Source organism: Morchella sextelata (genome assembly GCF_020137385.1).
Source record: "Morchella sextelata strain SCLS chromosome Unknown scls_14, whole genome shotgun sequence".
Lineage (NCBI taxonomy): Eukaryota > Fungi > Ascomycota > Pezizomycetes > Pezizales > Morchellaceae > Morchella > Morchella sextelata.
The window spans coordinates 266,144-281,340 of record NW_025408629.1 but is presented as its reverse complement, the minus strand read 5'-3'; the positions used below and the strand labels follow the sequence as shown (position 1 = coordinate 281,340).

The 15,197-nt window shown below is 53.9% G+C and overlaps 4 protein-coding genes across 4 annotated transcripts; all 4 read right to left on the bottom strand.

Moving 5' to 3' along the window:
* Positions 1–1,187: 1,187 nt before the first annotated feature.
* Positions 1,188–4,284, bottom strand: H6S33_002945 (uncharacterized protein; the record flags this gene model as incomplete). Its single annotated transcript, XM_044834720.1, has 2 exons — positions 1,188–2,588; positions 2,671–4,284. 2 exons carry the CDS (start codon positions 4,282–4,284, stop codon positions 1,188–1,190), a joined length of 3,015 nt encoding a protein of 1,004 aa, XP_044692152.1.
* A 3,526-nt stretch (positions 4,285–7,810) lies between these two features.
* On the bottom strand, positions 7,811–8,316 carry H6S33_002944 (uncharacterized protein; the record flags this gene model as incomplete). Its single annotated transcript, XM_044834719.1, has 3 exons — positions 7,811–8,003; positions 8,097–8,176; positions 8,236–8,316. 3 exons carry the CDS (start codon positions 8,314–8,316, stop codon positions 7,811–7,813), a joined length of 354 nt encoding a protein of 117 aa, XP_044692151.1.
* A 3,621-nt stretch (positions 8,317–11,937) lies between these two features.
* On the bottom strand, positions 11,938–13,316 carry H6S33_002943 (uncharacterized protein; the record flags this gene model as incomplete). The annotated part of the gene is made up of 3 exons (XM_044834717.1): positions 11,938–12,952; positions 13,008–13,169; positions 13,234–13,316. The coding sequence occupies 3 exons, from the start codon at positions 13,314–13,316 to the stop codon at positions 11,938–11,940; spliced, it is 1,260 nt and encodes a 419-aa protein (XP_044692150.1).
* Positions 13,317–13,556: 240 nt separating this feature from the next.
* Positions 13,557–15,014, bottom strand: H6S33_002942 (uncharacterized protein; the record flags this gene model as incomplete). Its single annotated transcript, XM_044834716.1, has 2 exons — positions 13,557–14,165; positions 14,298–15,014. The coding sequence occupies 2 exons, from the start codon at positions 15,012–15,014 to the stop codon at positions 13,557–13,559; spliced, it is 1,326 nt and encodes a 441-aa protein (XP_044692149.1).
* Positions 15,015–15,197: the final 183 nt, after the last annotated feature.

The window sequence follows — 15,197 nt, the reverse complement described above, 5'->3', positions numbered from 1 at the left end:
CCCCCCCCCCCCCCCCCCCCGAAACCCCAAAGATAAAAACGCCTCGAGACATCCTCTTAAGCCCTGAACCATTTGAAGATGATGACGGCGTCAATGCCTCGTTTGCTATGCAGCCCCGGAGGACTAACCACCATGCAGACCCCGGGGCGCCGGCGGCATCTAGATCTATCCAGCCATTGCCTACATGTAGTAAAGCGTCCACGTCCAGAAGATGAACCATATGCCTCCCATACAGCCAGAGACTACAACCACATATCCCTCCCGCCGGGTCGTATAGTTAGTGGGAGGCCTGCATGCAGCCTAGCTACTCGCGGCATTGTACATTGTTCCCTAACTATGATACACCAATTGCAAAAAAAATACATGTATCGATCGTACATCAACAACCGCAAAATCAAATACAGAGCATATATCGCCCAGTTTTCGCTCCCTCCCTCCCATCTTCTTCTTCCCCCGCGAGGAGGTGGTTCCAGCTGCATACACAAGGCACATCTAGGTATATCTTTCTAGCAGGACCTAGCTGTAAACCACCACACAAACCACTACCCAAGAGCTATCGACCGCCCGCCCGCACGCACGCATCACTTCGACTATCTCGCCCTCCTACACATCTTTTCACAGAATTTACTACAACTACACACATCAGCGTCTTGTGCATCCTGACCTATAGCTAGAGTCTACATACCATTCTTGGCAACACGGCAACCAGCAAGGTAGGCACCGAGTGATAGTCCATGACTCCGCCTAGCAATCAATAGAAAGGAACCAAAACATGGTGGAACTCAGATAGATGTAAGTTTGCCCAGCCCCAAAGATTAGCCCCCGAGGCGGGATTTCGACTATGTATTGTTTCAGTGCAGCTGAGAATATGGTAACTACCAACATTTGAACTTGTGCAGTTGCCACCCCCACTCCATAGCCAGAAAAAATAAGACAGAAAGAAAAAACGAACAAAAAAAGGAAACAGAAAAACAGCAACCAGAAAATTCAAACCCCTAATTCGCCAGCCCCCCCCCCCCCCCCCCAAACCTTGATTTGCAATTTCTCTTGCCAGAAAGAAAGAAAAAAAAGGAAATGGAATTATTACGAAACGGGAAAATGAAGGTATATATAACAAAACAAAATAAAAAAAAAGGGCGTGCTTATAGCCCGACGAAACCCCACCCCGCCCCGCCCCGCCCCGCCAATCACCTCGTCCTACTAGTATCCCTACTCCCCTGCCTACTCCCCTGCCTACTGCCCGCCCTACTCCCCGCCCTACTACTCCCCCTACTACTCCCCGCCCTACTACTCCCCCCCCTGCCCACCACCTCCCACTCCGCCACCCCCCCCTCCCCAATCCTCTCCATCACCTTCTCCACGCCCCCGCCCTCCTGCACCTTCCTGCGTATCTCCTCCCCCGCCATATCCTCCACCACCCTCCTAATCCGCTCGATATCCGGCGTCTGCGGCCGCATCACAACCTCCTTCTTAATAAAGTGCCCCAACCGATGCATCTGCCCCTCCTCATTCTCCAGACACCGACTCGCCAGCGACACCTCGCTGCCCCGCCGCGACACCGCCCTTCGCGGCTTATCCGCCGCATCCACATGCGGGCTCACCACCGCCGCCGCCGCCGCTGCTGCCGGCCGCGGCGCAGGCAGCCGGCACTCGGGGTACTCCTGCTCGAAGCGCAGAATCACCTTGTAGAGCGTCTCGTCGAGGAAGATGAGGCGTCGGTGCTGCGCCTCCTCGAGCTCGCCGTGCACGGCCTTGCGCAGCGCGGGCTGGATGCGCGCCTTGATCTTGCGCGCGCGGGTGAGCAGTGTGCGCGCCATCTCGTGGGCGCCTTCGCCGGAGAGCGCGGTGTTGCCGAGACAGACGCCGAGCGCCTTGACGACGCCCGTGCCGCCGACGACGTAGTTCTCGTCGGGGTCGTCGTCGTCGTCTGCGTCGGGGTCGGGGTCGGGGTCTGCGTCGCCGGTGGTGGTGGTGGCAGCGGCGGCGGTGGTGGTCGGCGTCGAGGAGGAGGGCGAGGGCGAGGGCGAGGGCATGTCGATTGTCCAGTCGTCGCAGGCGCCGGCCTCCATGTTGCGCAGGCAGTATGCCAGCACGCGGCGGGCGAGGGCCTTGACGACGTCGCCGGCGGGGTCGTCGGTGTCGACGCGCACGATCGTCTTCGAGACCTTCACGGCCGCGACGAGGGCCGTGAAGAGGGCCGCGCCCTCCTCGATGCTGCCGCCGCCGCCGTCGGCGGGCAGCAGCAGCAGGCTGTTGGCCGTGATGTCAAAGTGCGCCAGCATGGGGATGTCGGGCAGGATCTCGCTGAGCGCGATGGCGTGGTCGGGCGTCATGGCCGTGTTGCCGAGCTGCAGCTTGCGCAGGCTGTGCAGGCGCGGCAGGTACTTGCGCAGCAGCGTGAGCGCGTCGGGCTGCGCGCTGAAGAGCGCCGGGTTGCCGGAGAGGTCGAGCAGGCGGAAGCGCGGGAGCGCCGTGAGCGCGGGCAGCAGGCGGGCGAGGCTTTGGGCGGAGAGGCCGCAGTTCGACAGGCTCAGCGCGATGAGCGGCGAGGTGTCGGCGAGGGAGGCGGAGAGCATATCGACGTGGTCCTGATCCTTCATTAGCCAGAGACTCTCAGGGGAAGGGTGAGTGAGAGTGAGAGTGAGAGTGAGGGTGAATGATACTACGCACATGTATGCTGTTATTCGACAGGTCCAGCGCCTCGCACACCGACGGCCCCTCCGCCCCGCCCTTGATCCACTTTGCAATCATCGCCAGCCCGTCATCGCCAATCTCGTTCCCCTCCAGCCCCAGCCTCTTCGTGCCGCCCTTCACAATGCCGCCCATCACGCACGCCAGCTGCTCCGTGCTGAGCCCGCAGCGGCCCAGCGCCACCTCCTCCAGCCCCACCCCGACCAACCTCTCGCCCAGCGCGCGCGCAAACAGCGCCGTCGTATCGTTCGGCGGCAGCGCCCGCTCCTTCCTCGCCCTGTGCATGTGCCCCGGGTGCCCCGGGTGCGACGGCGCATGCACCGCCGGCGGCCGCGGCAGCGTGATCTGCGACAAGTCCACGGCCTTCAGGCTGCGCGACATGTGTATAAACAGGCTGATATGGCGCCACCCATCCCTCCCAATCTTCGGATTATCCTTAAAGCTCAACCGCTCAATCACGCCCCTGCCCACCCCCTCCTCCTTCCTCGCGGCCCCCCCGCCGCCGCCGCCGCCGCCCGCCAGCGGCCGCACCACAGCCAGCCCGCACAGCACCACGCGCACCATCTCGTCCGTCAGCGCGCAGCCCTCCATCAGCAGGTTCTTCACCGGCACCAGCGCCAAAAAATCCGACAGCGCCACCGCGTCCGCCAGCACAAACTGGTGCCCGCTCAGATCCAGGATCTGCAGCATCGGCGCCACCAGCTGCCCCGTCACGCGCGCCAGCATCGCCGTCTCCCGCAGCTGACACACCTGCCTGTAGATCCTGGCCGGGTCCGTGGTGGGCGCCACATGCACCACCCGCCTCGGCGGGTCCGGCAGGTCCAGCAGCGGCGCCTCTCCTCCCGGGCCGCCCTCCCCCGCTGCGGCCGCTGCGGCAGCAGCAGCAGCAGCAGCGGCGCGCCGCTCCTTCTTGCGCTCTTTGCGCGCTGCGCGCTCCTCCGGCGCCTCTGACTCTGGCCGCTCCGCGCGCTCGGCCTTTCGGCGCTTCTTCTCGCTGCGCGCTTTGTCCTTGTCCTTGTCCTTGTCCTTGTCGTTGTCGGCGGCGGCGGCGGCGGCGGAGGCAGTGATGATGGGGGCGACCTCGACATCGACGCAGAAGGCGACCTTGCGCAGCTTGCCGCCGTCGAGCTCCGTGATCCTGCATCGCTCGCGCGTGGGGTCGCGGTTGAGGACCACGCGCTCGCTCGCGAAGACGCCTGCGCGGGCGCTGCGGCCGGGCGTGGAGAGCTTGCGGAGGGTGCTGATGAGGAAGCCGGGGACGGGGGGCGGCTGTTGGCCTGGTGGCGAGGCGGCGGGGTCGGCGGTGGTGGAGGAGGCGGAGGAGGAGGAGAACTTGCTGGAGATGCTGCTGAGCCAGGAGCCGCGGCGGGAGGGCGTGGGCGGGTGTGGGTGTGGGTGTGGCGCGGCGGCGGCGGTGGTGTGTGTGAGGCTGGGCGAGGCGGTGGTGTGCGGTTGCGTGGGGTGGTGGTGGGGCGGGGGCGGGGGCGGGGGGTTGATGGTGGTGGTGGAGGGGGAGGTGGAGGTGGAGGGGGAGGTGAGGGAGACGGTGGAGGGGCTGGGGTTGGAGTGCGAGCGGGTGCGGGATTCTGACATGGCGTGGGGGCGGTTAGTTGTGGAGTTACGGAGCGATTACGGATTACGGATTACGGTGTTGGGGATTGTGATTGTGATTGTGGAATTGTGGATTGGGGGCTGTGGCTTGTGGGTATAGTGATAATGGCAATGTGGAGATATGGCATGGCATGGATGGAGATGGATGGACGGGTGGATGGGTGGATGAAGGATGGATGGATGGAGGGGAGGTTAGAGGTTGGGGTTGGAGGGGGGTTGTGGTTGCCTTCCTGGTTGGCTGGAAGAGGATGTTTCGACGACCAATCCGACACAACTCACACAAACAGACAGACAGACAGACAGACAGACAGAACATACCTCGGTGGGGGAAATGCATCCAGCTCACGTCAACACTGCTCACGCCCGTCGAGGTCGGCATCGTAACAACTGCTCCCACAATGGCCAGCTAGCAGCTAGATAGATAGATGGTGGTGGTGGTGGTGGTGGTGGGTGGGAATGGGATATCCAATCTGATCTGGTAGAAAGCTTCGACTGCTCTCTTCCTCTCTTCTCGTCTGAAGTTTGGAAATTGGAGGTGTGGTGTATGTAGTAGAAAGGGAACAAACACAAACACACACAAAAAAAAAAGAAAAAAAAAAAAAAAACAGGAAGCGCGGCGGTACTTCGACAAAAAAAAAACCACCAGCGTGACAGCGCAGCAAAGACAGGTAGGTAGGTAGAGTACTCTACTGAGCAGCAGGGTTGCAGGCAGGGCAGGTAGGGGTATGGTAGGGATGTCCAGCTAGCAGGCAGGTTACTACTCAACCCACTCTACACTATGGGGAGGCCCCCGGGGGGGGGGGGATCTTGGTCTAGATGTGGGGAACAGTATGGGCCAACTTGCAGGGATCCCGCGCGGTGGTGTGGTTGGTGCAGCTAGCTAGCAGCGCGAGACGAGTACATGGTTTATCTAAACGCTCTCTTTTCTCCCCTCTCTCTCTTCTGCCCCCCCCCCCCCCGGGGGGTCACTAATCTACAGCCAGTAGTAACGAATGGGGGGGTTGATGTCGTGGAGGGTGGTGGTGGTTGATAGCAGTGTGGGTTTCTCTCTGTGTACCGAGATAACACGGCTATGTATGTATAAATTTCAGCCTTGACAGTACCTACCTACCTACAGTTGAGCTTGCAATTGCCATTAACATCAAGCGACTCGGTTCCTGATTTGTCCCTTTGCCTTGTGTTGATCGCCCTACTAGGTATCTAGCCTGCGCAGCTGCCTACTAATGCTTATGGAGCAGCTCCCCAGATCTCTCTGCTCCTCCCTGATCAAAAACCACCTTTTTAGGCCCTCCGCTACTCTAGAGTGCTTATTCTAAAGTGCTTACTCTAAAGTACAGCATGTAAAGCAAAACATTACAGTGACCCCACCACCAAACTCCGGACCCAGCCCATACCCTATTTGTAATAGCCACCACACCTCCCATTCCCCAATCCACGGGCTCGGTTATCGTTTCCGCTTGCGTTTCCGTTTCCGCACGCGGAGAATTACACACAAACAAGGAAGGAGGACCCCTTACATATCAACGCAAGAGGTGAGGTGAGGTGAGGTGAGGTCAAAAATAAAGGTAACTTCCACCTCAAGCTACAAGATACCGGCCAGAGTAGATAGCTATAGTAGAGAGGTATATATATATATATAAAAAAAAAAAAAAAGGGCCGCAGCCGAGTTATATCCGCCCGGCAGGGCAGACCCACCGAGTGTCAATTTGCTCAGTGCAGCACAGTGGTAAAAAAAAAAACCGGCTTGACCTGATGAACCCGACCGCTCGTGCACCCGGGCGGGAGAAAAGGAAGGGTCACGTCAGCCTTACATAAACGTTTCACCCCCCCCCCCCCCCCCCCAAGCTGCCAAAACGCAACGGGTTGAGATTGGCTGCTTTGCAGCAGGACACCGGGGAATATATGTGACGCGGCCGAGACCCTTCTTTTTTTTTTCGATGAGATCGTCGATCTGGTGATACGTGGGATGAAAGCGCTTGATGGGGTACATACAGCTCCACATTGGGGGAGTAGAGTACCTAGCTGGAGAGAGTAGAGTACTGAGTGACAGCTATTTTCGATGCTCGATAGAGTACTCTACTCTAGGTGGCAGCTTGAGAGATCTCGTTCGGAGGGGTGGGGGGACATGAGGATCTGTGATGTGATGCGTAAACCCGAGTGATGTTGGGGAAACCCGGTGAGGGATGCAGGTCCCGAGATCTGAGAGTTACGCTGTCGCGCGGCAGTGCTGAGAATAACGAAGCTGAAGCTTGTGACCGTGGGAGAAATACTTCTCGTGGGTGTAGAGTACATGTATGTAGATGAGTACTAGTGCGGGTCACCTATCGATATCAAGCTCTTGCTCGGATCCTCCAATAGGTAGCTGACGGATTGGAAACCGTGACTGATTAATCATACTGCTGTGCTATCTAGCTTCCTACAACTGAATTCGAATTTCCTGATGCCATCTGACCACCCACCCCCCCCCCCCCCCCCCCGCGGGCACGATATGCCGTCCGCGTCCGGTGAGCTTCGTAAAGTCCCGGGTACGGCGTCGAGCCTAAACAGACGAAAAGCTTAAATAAAACAGAGTCCTATTGCACACACAACGTAAGCAGAGACACTCGTGGGGCGATTGCTTAACCACTGCAAGGCTCAACTGCAAGGCTCAACTAACTGCCAGCCAGCGAGCCGGGCCTTCCGGCTTTAAGGCCGTTCCTAGATGTCGATACTGGTGCCGTCGATCGTGTATCGGCCTGAAGATGGTGTTTGTTACTTGGCGTTGCTATCACCGTTTTGATGTCCCCGAATATGTACTCGGCTCAAGGTACACTCTGATCGGCCGTATGTCGTGAAGCAAGCCATGGAGACGTAACAGGCATGGTATTTGCCTGTTGTTGATCCTGGGCAGGTGTAGAGGACGTCCTTGTGGGGAAGGAACAAGACTTCTGGCTAGGTTGTAAGAAAGCTTGGTTAGCTAGGAACTACATGTAGCTACATGTACGAATGGTCATGCATGGAGATGCTGGCTAGCTAGCTTGCTACTGCCATGCTTATCTTTTCTGTCAGTAATCGTGTCGAATAACTCTTATGTTGACCGCACGAGACGTGTTCTCTAGCTTTCTTATGGGAACGATCTTGCTTTCTTCGTCACTGAATCAGCATTGGCCAGCTACAGGAAGCTGTAGCTCATCTACTTCTATCCTCTTCGACGATCATGCGCTCAGGTGGCTAGAACTGCAGCTTCTCTGCTTTGCTGTTAAGCTTTCATGCACACCGGGCCCCTATGAGCACCTTACTGCTGTGCGGCAATCAGAACTGAAATCAAGAAGCTGTTCACTGCCATAGACTAAGCGGCCACTACTATTCCATAGGTAACAAGCCCCTCTGAATAATCGAAGCAGACAGTGCACTATTAATTATTATTTCAAATACAGTAAACCCCCCCCCCCCCCCCCAATCGATACATCATACATAACAATACACATTAAAGCATCCGTATCACCAGCCTCTAGAGGTAATGCTAGATTTAATTGTCATGACACAACCTTCCTCTGCACCTCTTCGTCACATCTCTCTTCGCCGCCGCATCTGCAGTGCCGAAAATGACATTTGCACACTCGCTCTCTGCGCAAGGGGCCTGCCCCGACTCTGCGACACGCTGCGCTAACGTATTAGGATCGCCTTCATGGTCTGGAAGGCACGTTCTCTCCACATCATCACTGTTTTTTTTTTTTACCACGTTATATGTTAGCTGCTAGTTGCGTGACGTGACGATGGGGGCGGGCAATCCGGGGCGGGAAAAAAAAACTCACAAGCACTTTTTGCATTTTTCCATATTGAATGGGCTCGTGTCCGATTGAGCAGCTCCACTCTCGATGAGCTCAAGGCATTGCTGGTGGGTTATTATTAGAAGGCAACGCTAAATTGAGAAGATTAGGGCGAGGGACTTACACTAAGCACCGGCGCACCTTCGAATTGGGAGTGGACAGAGACGACAGAGGCGAGGAGGACGAGGACGGTTTGGAGCTTCATTTTGAGGGTTGGGTTGATATGAATTCTGAAAGTCTGCGGAATTGGGTATTGGGTACTGAGGATTGGGGAATATTGAGGAATTGAGAGTTGGAATTGAGCGTGGGAGTATGATGGTATTTATGTGCTTTATGAGTCCAATGAGCGAATATCTAGCGCTACTGAGCGACTATCTATCGCTACTGAGCGACTATCTATCGCTACTGAGCGACTATCTATCGCTACTGAGCGACTATCTATCGCTACTGAGCGACGCGTTCGGGGTTGGAATACAGTTGTGGAGTAGTTAGGGTCTTATATTCGTAGTGTGTCTCATATAGGTATGTCTCACATGTGTTGTATGGGGGGTAGTTAGCTCTAACCTCTGGGTGGCCGGTGCCTTGAGCTTAAGGAAGTAGATGCTCTAATCGTCATAGGAGCTATCTCAAAGCCATGACGACTTGAATAGGTAGAGTATGTAGATACGTGTGCTCTAGATCTAGAAATGCGAGATTGAGGTTCACATAAAATACGGTGCATGATATGACATATTAAATCACCGAAATTTTCCCACAACCCAATATCGCGCCTGAATACTTGGTATTCCAGAAATAGGTACTCTAGATCTAGATATACTTATAAATAGTCTATATTATGAATTTCATTCTTATGCGACAATTATTAAAGGTACTGCATGGCTCAGATCTAGAGTCGTGAAAATTTGCCAAGCCCCATACAAATTCGAGGTCTCCTACAAAACAATTAAGCTTCCCCTGGTCTAGTTTTAAATGAATCCCTTAAAAATTGGTGCCGGTGGACCGGCGAAGGGTTGAAAATGTACCGTATATCTCGATGTTGTTAACAGCTCATGATCATACTACATGCAGCTAGCATTTCACCCTACCTACATACTACGTACCGGCTCCGACCCTATTATAACTTTAGGGTTTAGTACCGCAATAATACATATATTCTACCGTATCATCATGTATCCAATAAATATATGCACATATTTATATATATATAAGAGGTAGCATCTAAACCCACTGGCACACCCACTCCAACACCCCACAAATTAAAAAGCCGCACCGGACCCCGATCATAAAAAGGGGGCCGGCCGGCGCCCATCACCACCACCCCACCCCATGCTACCCCCACCAAACTATACAAACTCTCCATTCATTCCCGACGCGGGGAGGGGGTACATAAACAATCAACACCACAAATTCAAATGTCTCGGGGGGGTGATCATTCTGTGGGGAAATTAATCTTGGCGCGAGCATGAGCTAGGGATGTGCGCCGAAAGTGGGTTAGATTTGCGCCGCCGCCGGCGGTGGGGTGGGCTGGGGTGGGCATGGGGGGTTGGGGGGGGGGGGGTAATTTAGTACCTACGCGAGAGTGTTGGAGTGGTAGAGTACGAGATAGATAGCACGGATTACTGGTTAGCTGACTAGTTGAAGCTTTGCTTTTTCTGTGGGTGGTTATTATTTTGGATTTAGATTTAGATTCAAAGGGTTTGAAGATTTGGGAATATTGGGGATTGCAGGTTGGATTTACAGCTCGCCCAAGATTAGATTAGATCTCTGTCGTTCGTTGGGCGCTTGCGGGAGAGAGCGGCTTGTTTAACCGGAAAAGTGCTAGCGGCCGGGGTTCAAAGGTTTGAACCCCGGCGGGCAACTACATACTTAGTATGGCAGGAGGAGGAAACTCCCGTTGTTGGTTTTTGTTCATGCTTGATATTGGTATGGTATGGGATATTAGGGCCGGGGCCGGGGCTACGACGGTGTGGTGTGGTTCATGGGTTGTCACTCGACTGGGTAAGGCTACGTGGGGTGTTGGGCTTCTCGGGTGGAAGTGAATATGCTATACGATATGTGGCTGGTCTATATATGGGCAAACATAGAAAACAGACCCCGAGTGTCATAATTAATAAAGTGGCTTCACGATAGGAAGACATAGCTTGGCTGGAAAATGGTTTCATGAAATAAGGAGCATATATAGTTCATGAACAAAGGTTTAATCCGCCACAATCGATTGCGATTCATTCACGATTTGGAGAAAATTAAGATTGGTTTTGCATGCATAATATTGGCAATCGACTTTTTATTATTGTAGTGGTAGATACTGCTGTTATACATGTACTTGTAGAGTATATTATCGATAATATATAAAATGAAATGAAAATGAAAATAAAAAAGTAAAATGAAACGAAAAATGAAAGACATGACAAACAACAGGAACCTCATTAAAAAACCCAGTGGGAAAAAGAGCGTTCCATACATGGCAAAGAAATCTTGAAGAAGAAAGAAAAAAAAAGTAAAGGAAAAAAATAAAACCAAATATTCAAACACACCAACCCCAGCATCACGATCTCACCGAGCACGATCTCACATCCTAAATCCGTTGTAGCTGAGAGAGTATGCACACGACATATGCGGTGGAGAGCGCCAAAACACACAACTCCCTCACCAAGTCCAAACAACTTGACAATGGGAACAGCACATCTAGGCGCCCTGCACTTCATATGTAGTGTCCATGCTCTCCCAACCACAACGATCGCAGAAAGTGAGACCGCAATTATGGCTGATACAAGATGTGGTCAGAAATTAACGAAGGCAAGAAGGGAAAGGAAATACTTATAATTTATTTTCGGAGATATAGTCTAATAAACAAAACAAGTCAGAAATTAAAGGCTAAGGAGAAAAAGGTAGGCGAGACTCTACCCTTTGTGGAAGGCCACTCGCTACCGCTGCCCCTAAGGAGAGAAGAAGGGGAAGAAAAAGATTACGGGCAAAAAAAGGCTTTTAAACAAACGTGTTCGCAGGAGGGTAACATCTGGACGAAAGGCCACATTGTTTCTTAGCGAAGAGGCAACGTAGCGTGTCGGCGAAATATCCCTTGGCATCTGTAAAAATAGCCGTGACATGACAAACGATAGACCTGGGCAGAATAGGAACTGGACCCCGTATGTTTATATGATGAGGGCTGCCGTGTAGGGGTGTATTCCCAAACCTTGCGATCTGTCTGTATTTAGGGTCTACGTGTCTACTAAATCTAACGAAGTATAAGGTAATGCACTCTGTGTACATGTTCTTGTATGCAAGTATAATCTCGCGATGACCATGGGATATGAGTATAGATATATAAGGGATATATATCCTGCATCAATATATACAGATCCTCCGAACATCGCGCATACTGGGCCAGTAAATCTTTGTAAATGGAGGGCGCGTGTATTACCAGAGTTGTGAATACCCCCGGAGGTGGATCGGGACGGCATGATATAAAGGTCGTTGATGGTTCTCCCCAGCCTAAGCCGGCTGGTGCCAAGCCCCTGTGCCGAGTGACTATTTATGACCGAGCCCCGAGCCCGACCCGCAGCGTATTTTCGCACTTAAATTATTGGCTACAATCATCACCACTTAACCAGCATCCTTTTAACATATCACAATAAAATATGTAGTTACCAAAGTCATAAGGTATCGCATTTGAAACAAACTCAAAAAAGACATAACCATCATAACCATACGTGTCCCCACGCCGCTTGCTCCAATATCCAAGAAAGAAAGCAGAAAGGAGATAGAAAGCAGAATACTAATAAAAAAAACCGCCCTACTCCAATAGCCAATCTACAAAACTAACTACCTAATAATACTCCTCCACATCACCGACACACTCCTGATCCCACAGCCTCTTCGCACACTTCAAAATGACCTCCGCCCTCTCCTCCAACCTCTTCTTCACGCCCTCCTCCTCCCTGCCACCCCTCCCCCACCTCGCCAGCCCCAAAACCCTCACCAACTCGCCCACATCTGCGTTTGCAACCGCCGCAACACTCTTCAGTCCATTCTCATGAAACACCCTCGCCGTCCAACTCTTGACAAACGGGATCCTCGCCAGCTCCATCAGATCATCGCGCACGCCTAGGTCCAGCCTTCCCGAGTAGTGCTCGAGCAGCACCGCGAGCCCCGACCACCCCATCACCTTACAGAAGGTCGCGCTCGTCGTCGCAAACCCCTTGCACGTCGTGGAGAGCCCCTGCACGAACCCGCGCGCAATATCGTACGATTCCGCAACGACGTGGACGGGCCGCTCGTTGATGAGTTGACGCAGCATGAGCGCGACATAGAAGCGCCTATAGACCCTCGCCTTCTCTATGTTGGCAGGCGTATCCTCCTTCAGTGTGCCGCCCTGGGCCATACGGTTTACGAATGCCGGATTAACGCCGACGAGGGAGGCGGCGCGTAGGTTGGACTCTGAGAGGGTGTCGAGGTCGTCGCGGAGGAGCTTCCAGTCGATTGTGATGCTAGAGGTGGATGAGGAGTGGATTGGGGTGAAGTGGTAGATGATGTGGAGGTCGGACTCGAGGTTGAAGGCTTTGAGGGCGCGGGAGAGCTCCTCGTGAAGGAAGAGACCTTCGTCAGGGCCGAGGCCGGCGGCAACGGTGGCGAGACCGGGAGGCGTCGCGGAGAAGTAGGAGGTGGAGGGATGTGCGGTGATGAGATTGGAGGTAGTGAGGGAGGTAAGGGCTGTGGTAATGAGGGGGCGAAGAGTAGTGATTGGGGTCGGCGTTGTGTGGAAGAGGAGTGTGCAGCGGAGGAAGTCGTCGAGGGAGTCGGCGGAGGTGGCGAGCTTGGTGGCGATGCCTTCGAGGAGAGCGCTTGTAGCATATCAGTCAGTATTATACTATTTTCAAGAGAATATGAGAGGCATACCGTCTTAGACCCTCACTCTCGCCAGTAAGACAACTGCTAGCACTCGGCATATCCGCGTCTATAATCGCCCTAACCGCCTCCAGGTCCTCCCTCCGACAGACCACAAAGTTCTCACCCACTGTATCCTTCCCCTTTCTCCCAGCTCGTCCTTTCATCTGCCGCCTTTGGAAATCCACATATATCAGCCCAATTCTCTTAATTATCCCCAGAAAAGCCATATACTCACAGCATAGCAGGCGTTATAAAATCACGGCCCATACGCGGTGATATGATAACTCTTCTTGCAGGCAGATTTACACCCGCTGCCATAGTTGCAGTGCAACAGATCACTTTAAGAAGCCCCTGGTCGTATGCTCCCGCGATCAGATCCTTCTCCTCGCTCGTGAGGCCTAAGATAGTAAAACCGGAAAATTAATCATTGAGCTTTAAACTAGTATGAGAAAATGCCGAAAGATCGACTATCATCTGATACGACACAACACCACGGCGTATAGTCTTACGAGATTGCAACCGATCTTTCGGCATTTGAAAGCAATGGTGATGGAAATATTAAGACTCGCCAGCATGGTGAAAAGCAACGCCGGAGGGGACAATCTTCTTCAGCACAAAATCCAGCCCAGCGCTGGTAGCCTCCAGATCATTAATAACCTCCGACCGCCTCCCTCTCGTCTCTGCATTGGGGCGCGGCATGAACTTCATTAGCAGCTGCGCCAAATCCTCACACCTCTTCCTACTCTCACAAAACACCAGTACGCCATTCCCCTCCTTGACACACGCATACGCCAGTGCCACGACCGCATTGGTCACCGGGTCCTTCAGCTCCTTGAGCTCTGATGGCGGGATATGCGCTGTCAGCTCCATCTCCGCATTGTAGATGCTGTTGTCATAGACCAGATGCTCCTGCAGCGGGATGGGGCGGTATGTGCACTCGTAGCACTCGGCTTGCAGCCATTTGGCGACGACAGAGGTGTTGGACAGCGTTGCGGACATGCCGACAATCTGTATGTGCTCGTCGTTGAGACAGAGAATCTTAGTGGCGAGGAGCTCAAGGATATGGCCGCGGTGCGAGTCTGAGAGCATGTGCAGCTCGTCAAAGACGATGATACCGAGCGTGTCGATGGTGCGAGATTCGATGGAGGCGTTGACGAGAGCGTTGGCCTAGTATTATGCACATAGTGTCTGAGCTTGTGGAGCTTTTATTTCAGATGGAAAGAGAGATATAGGTAAGGTAGGTCTTTTTCTATATAATGTAAATTCTAATGATAGTAGTGGCGGTAAAAAACGACAGACCTTCTCGATCGTACACACGGCCACATCAATCTCCTCCCAACCTAGCCTGGACCTGGTGCCAGAATGGAAACCAACAATATTCAATCCCCTCCAGTGCCTGGTCTTATCCCAGTCGCCTCGCGGCTCAGCCTGCACCTTTACCTTCTCCAATACCTTCTTGAGGAATTTTGTCTTCTCTTGGACGATTGCAATGTACGGCACGACCACAATGGCCTTCTTTCGCTCAATCACCACCTTCCTGATCATTAATACGTCCGCAACGAGTGACTTCCCCGCCGATGTCGGCGCCGTATATACCAGGTTCTTCTCACCCGCCAGCAATCCCGCCAACGACAGACACGCCAGTTGCCACGGATACATGGTTGCAATCCCGCAGGCCCCAAAGCCGAGAACAACCTCCCTCTTCAACCCCCACATCGGATTCGACAGCGACAACGGATTCGCTGTGTCCCTGTATCCCGCCAGCGTCGACATCGGTGGCGGCATCTGCGTCAACGCAGCAGCCATACCTCCCGTCAGCGAAGGCGAGGACGTAATCTCATTGCCGCCCCAGTCTGGCGCCACGTCCAGCATCTTCTGGCCGTTGTTCATGCGTTTCACGGGAAAGTTGGTGGTGTCGGTGAGGGGCCGTTTGGTGGGGGGTGCCTGTTGCTGCTGCTGCTGTCGTCGCCGACGGAGAGCTTCGTCGGAGCCGGGCATAGGACGGATATTCTCCATGGTTGCGGTTAGGCTATGCAGGCGTTCCCCGCTTTGGGCTGATTTGCTTGCTTGGGTGGAGGGGTGAGGTGGGTCGACGCGTTGGATGGTGACTGGGCGTTGATGGTCACGTGCTGAGAGCGCGATTGACGTCATGGAACGTCGCGAGGTGTCTGGAGTGGTGTTTTGTAGAATAGCTATCAG